The sequence below is a fragment of the Trachypithecus francoisi genome, unplaced genomic scaffold (assembly GCF_009764315.1).
Source record: "Trachypithecus francoisi isolate TF-2019V2 unplaced genomic scaffold, Tfra_2.0 Lachesis_group3, whole genome shotgun sequence".
In the NCBI taxonomy this organism is placed as follows: Eukaryota; Metazoa; Chordata; class Mammalia; order Primates; family Cercopithecidae; genus Trachypithecus; species Trachypithecus francoisi.
In genome coordinates, this window is record NW_022681468.1 from 155,039,641 (window position 1) to 155,045,640 (window position 6,000).

The window sequence follows — 6,000 nt, forward strand, 5'->3', positions numbered from 1 at the left end:
GGACAGATAGATGATGGGTGGGTGGGTGGATGGATGGATGGATGGATGGAAGGATGGATGGAAGAATAAGAATGAAAAAAGAAGAAAGGAAGAACCAAATCCTATGGTTAAAACACTTTATCCTCATTTTCATCTCCATCTACTCGTATTTTCTGCCCCTCAAGGCATAACTCAGTACAGAACACAGTAATGCAGCGTTTCAAAATGAGGATAAAGCAAGTACTTTATCTTATTTGCCTTCCTACATTGATTCTGTATCATCTGAGAATTTATTTACATTTATGAACTATTTTCCTTATATTTAAATTTTCAGTCCTACTAATCTTTATTTTTATTATGGTAGAGATTCATATAGTGTTATTGGTATATATATATATATGCATACATGAATATGTTTATATATGCAATATTCATATATGAGAAAGTGTGTACAGTCATGAGACACTTAACAATGTGGAAACATTCTGATAAATGCATTGTTAGGCAATTTTGTCATTTCGCAAGCACCAGAGTGTACTTACACAAATATAGATGGTATAGCCTACTGCACACCTAGGCTATATGCTCCTAGACTACAAACCTGGACACCATATTACTGTACTGGAGACTGAATAACTATAACACAGTGGTAAATATTTGTATATTTAAATGTATCTAAACATAGAAAAGGTATAGTAAAAATATCATATAAAAGCATGTTTAAATGGTACACCTGTATAGGGCACTTAACATGAATGGAGCTTACAGGACTGGAAGTTGCTCTGGGTGAGTCAGTGAGTGAGTGGTGAGTGACTGTGAAGACCTAGGACATTACTGTACACTACTGTAGACTTTAAAAGCACTGTACACTTAGGCTACACTAAATTCCTTTTAAAAATAAAATTGTACTACAACATTATGACAGCTATGATGTCACTAGGTGATAGGAATTTTTCAGCTCCATTGTAATCTTATGGCACCACCGTAATACCCAGTCGGCCTTTAACCAAAAATAGCATTATGTGGTGCATGACTATATTCACATGAAGATAGGTAATTGAAAAATCATCATGAGTTTCTGATAGTTTCACTAATTAGTGTGCAATTGTGAGGATAGTTAACAAAGTTTAACTGTACATTCATTTATTCAACAAATATCTAATGAATATTAGGCAGTATACTTTATACAGAGCTCCAGGTGGAGTAGAACAGGGACAGGCAGACAAAGATGAACAAAACTGGTTCCTCTCTCAGAAGAAAGGCACGCAAACACATAATTATAATGTAGTGGATGTGTTATGAAAGGGCTATAAATGGGATACTGAAGCACATAAAGGAGAAAACTAGCACTGTCTAAGGATGTCAGGGAAGGCTTCGTGGAAATAACATTTGAGATGTCTGAGGATAAGTGTGAGTCCTTCGGGGATATCTGTATGCCTTTTAGTGAATACAGAAACCATATGTTTGAGCAAGAGAGGTAAACAGTGGTTCAGTCCCAGCCTAGCATAGTTGTCCTTTGAGAGGAGAGGTGGGGGCAAAGACCATGGCTGAGTCTCAAGAGGGAATACCATTTTTTTTGTTTTTGAGGGGAGAGGTAGGGCCTGACCTCACACCTCAGGAGGCTGGTATCAAGGAAGAGAGGCCCAATTCAAACCCAGCTGCCCATTTAATGTTGTTAAGTAGGGGTGAGCCTAGTGTAGTAATGAAAGAGAACATGGGCCTGTTCTTGGCTGTGGAAAAGACCTAGCTATGTGACAGGTGGTAACTGCTGCACTGACTAATGGAGAAAGGAAAGGAGGACAGCCAGCTAGGAAGCATTTTTGCTGTGGCACAATTGTCTTAGTTTTCTGGATTAATCTGAGGATATTCTGACAGATTCTGCTTTCAGGATTCAGAGAAATCCATGAAGCAGAGACCAGAGTTCCTTGAAAATTGAGTATCATTGTGATACTATATGAGAGAGAAGAGCAATAGTGAGTGGTATTATTCTGCTTGAAACTAAAAGCTGTTCATTTGAAATCTAGTCTCTCCTGGTTGACTCTTGCTTTGTATAAGTGAATGAAATGATGTTAGTCAATTAGAGATTATGAATTTAATAGAATTTATAAAAACCACAGTCTTCTTCATTTAGTGCTCAGAATGTCATATATTCTCTCTGGATAATAATCCTGCTTCAGATCATTTAAGCTATTTGCTGTCATCCCTCTGTTTCTAGTGGGGATAACTGACGTGAGAAAGGAGGACCTAAAACCCTTTCTACTGAGATAGTATTAGTTCAGATTAATTATAGTCTTGGCACACCCCATTGTCGAGAATATCAAAACCAAGCTGCCTGAATTAGACATAGTTAAGGCTCAGGGTCAATGTCGAAGGCTAAGGTCTGGAACAGATTGACATTTAATTTAAGAGTAAGATTGTAGAATAGGAATTGAGGTTTGATTCAAGAGCCAAGATAGGACCAAAGCAGGCAACTGTGGAGGAAATGGAAAAATGGTAAGACTAGGGCTAACAAACCAAGTTGGGGTCAAGCCAGAGAGGCAGGTAGTAGCAAGCAGGAGGGCCTCGTCTGTACTTTCTCCTTCTGCTGCTCCTCCTCATCATACCTGGAGGCATCTTTGGTTGATGTAGACTGTGAAGGCAAATTATATGTTTCCATCAGGATGCTGAATCTTTAATGATTCTATGTCTGTTATAAGTTGCTTTCCTTTTAATGTCATGGAAGTCTTTTTAATGTTATTTTTTCTAAGCATTAGAAAGATACGTATTTGATACTAAAGGTTCATGAATGATAATTGGGGTTTCTTATCATCAAACGTACTTTTTTCTTGATCTTTCAAGTTGAAAGTAAACATTTTGCTTATGAAAGTTTAATAATTTGGAGCCAAATATTTTGAGATTTCTTCTATTGCCACCAAGTAACTTTACATGATACAAGTCGATTCAAAAATATTTTTACATTAGCAACAAAAAGTCAATGTCAGGACTTATTTTGCTGTACTATAATGATCAAAATGCTAACTATTAATATAACAATAGAAGTCCTTCCCAAGGCATTACAGTGATATGAGGAATTTCTATTTTTAAATTTTCAGTTGAAATTCAAAACATTATTACTCTCTTAATAAATAATAAAAAAATTAGTTATTAGAACTTTACACATAATCTTAGTTATTCATATGTGCTTTACAGGGTATCTTTGATAAAAATCAAGTTAATTTGCATGTATCCATATGGTGCCAGCATACAGTTCATACCATTTTACCTGAATGTGGTAATTACTATGTCAGACAATCAATTTTAATAGCAATGATACTGCAGTGTGAAGAGTTCATCTAGAGCTTAAAGCCATCACCAGTACTGCTTTTGTGAAGGATAATTGAGACTTTGTGTGAAACATTGAATGAATTACCTCTTGAAAATGAAAAGAATAATGAAGATAAAGCACTAATGTTTAATGCTTAGCCTATGCCAAGCAAATATGTGAAAATGAAATTGAACAGGAATTTAAGTCTTAAAATTGTTCAGAGAGCTTTGAGTGAACCTGAAAGTTGAACTCTTATGTTCTTATGAAGATAGAAAGCCTCATTGTTTTTTCTTAAAAGCTTAGTATACTTGAACCTTTTCCCAATGAAATACTGGATTATTAAAAATATTTATTAATCACTACATGTTGTATGCTAATGGAAATAAATATATAACAAGAATGTTCAGTCTCTTCTAGTCAGTAGGAGGAGTGATTTGTCACGATTGTTGTAGCAGATAAATGTATTATAAAATTCTTGTATTTCAGGGATTCGTCAGAAGTAGTCATGCATTCAGCTGATGCATTTGCACCTGTGGCCTATCTACGCTTCTTAGAATTGCACTTGGAGGACAAGGCAAGTAAATCTAAGACTCACAGTGATTTCGATAGAAAACTGAGATATATGCATTGGCTTTGCATATATAATTCTGTAACAACAGATGACAGGAAAAAGAAAATTGATTTTTATCATTAGTGTTTTTTTTTTCAGCTCCTCAGTCAATAACTAAGAATTTTACAAATGCTTATAGTTTTGAGATTATATATGATACAAAAGATATTACACTTATGAAAAGTTTGCAGGTCAGTTAGAAAGGGAACAGTATATACATTAAACAATGAGAGGACAATATAAACCAAATATTAAATCATCTAGCAGGATCACATTTAAGTTACCGTACATAAGCGTTAGGGGAAGGGTTTGAGGCTAAATTGGATCGTCATTATTCAAAGGTTAAGAGAGGAAAAGGAGAAATGAAATCTTTATCCAGGAAAAGAGAAGTACAAATGGAAGATGAAAGTGAAGCAAAATTACAATAAAGAGTTTTATTTTAAATATGCTGTCAAGATAACAGTAAAATTTTAATTTGAAGATATCTTGTGGAATAAAGTTCTGGATTATATTCCTTGATTGAGAGATCTGATCCTTCAGATGTTGCTTTATATTAATTACCATAAAAATGATAGCTGAAATTATGTGAAGAAATGAGTGTCGTGACAGAAAAGGATTAGAAAATGTCTTATGTATATTTAGTGTTCTTTCCCACAAGTCTTGAGGCACACCCACAGTTACATATTTTACATCATAGGAAATCTGAAGGAGTAAGAGGATTAACAAGAATTCGGCAAAAGTAGGAAAAGAATGGTAATGCCAAAAATCTCAAGATGGGAGGGTTTCTACAGGAGAGGATAATTGTTGGTGCCAGTTCTTCAGAAGAATGACAATGGGTAGGATTGAAAATAGGTTGTGGAATTGGGCTGGATAATGACTATTGGTGACCCTTTATCAAAAAGCTGGTAACTCCCACAAGAATTAAGTTACACTATCCAAATGTTTTTCAGATTTACTGGAACCCCTAACTTGTAGTTTTCTGCTCCTTTGCTACCATGTACACATACACAAAGTCAAAAGCACTGAATTCATGTGTAGACACTCCAGCCATTCTATGTTCCACTCTACCCAAATAGCTCACTGTTCACCTTTTGTTTTGATATTTCATTGGTCTTCGGTATGATACCTCAAAGAAGTAATACTGTTATCTGAAATAGGCTGCGAAGATAACAGTATTTTAGATAACAGTATTACATCGTTGAAGTGTCATATTCACTGATACTGAATAAATATGGTGCATTTTCCTTTTTTTTTTTTTCAGGTGTCCTCAGTACCTGACAACTACAGAACATCTAATTATATATATAATTTTTGAAAAGTGTTTCGGAACATTGTTCATTAAACCACCATTTTTATACAAAAAAATTGCACAGTATTTTCTCAGTTACTATGACTAGGTTTTTTTGGGTTTTTTTTCTGACTCTTTTTTCTTTTAGAAAAACATACTTTCATTAGAAAAAGCTAATGGAACCATTTATTAATTGGGAAAATGTCAATGGTGTGTTCATTAATAGTGCCAACTTTTTTGGGATTCACTCTCTTTTGTTAACACATCTTCCCTATGACCTTTTTTTCTTTTATTTCATCTATAAACCCCATTTCTGTAGTATTTCTTTTTTTATCACACTAGTTTCTTTCCCTCCTCTCTTTCTTGCTGCATTCCCTACCAATAATGTCATGATGGAGAGGAATTTGAAAATGATGAAAAGATGGTCACTTTATTTAGCCAGTCAAGCTTATTCTACTGGGTGTCGCCAAAGTGATTTATCATTTTTGTTTTAAATGTATTCATGGTTGAAGGGTTTCAACATTATTGGACAATTATGAGGAATGTCCTTAACTCTTACAAGTTATTTTATAACTGATTTTTTAAATGCTGTTTTTCAGTATTACCAATGTTGACCTTAGAAAACTTTTACTAAAAAATAGACTTTATGTTTTAGAACAGTTTTAGGTTCACAGTGAAAACAGAGCAGAAAATGCGGAGATTTTCCATATACCCTCTACCTCCACACATTCACAGCCTCCCCTACTGTCAATATCCTATAATAGAGTGGTACATTTGTTACAACTGATGAACCTACATTGACACGTTATTATCACTCAA

At 34.6% G+C, this 6,000-nt stretch overlaps 1 protein-coding gene across 1 annotated transcript in view; it reads left to right on the plus strand.

Annotated features, from left to right (window-relative positions):
- The window catches only part of DPH6 (diphthamine biosynthesis 6), a 176,802-nt gene extending 171,544 nt beyond the window's left edge, over window positions 1-5,258 (plus strand). The window contains exons 8-9 of the mRNA XM_033190651.1: window positions 3,770-3,857; window positions 5,155-5,258. Of these exons, the coding sequence (XP_033046542.1) occupies window positions 3,770-3,857; window positions 5,155-5,208 (142 nt within the window). The 3' untranslated portion in view covers window positions 5,209-5,258. The remainder of the gene's footprint in view (window positions 1-3,769; window positions 3,858-5,154) is intronic.
- Window positions 5,259-6,000: the final 742 nt, after the last annotated feature.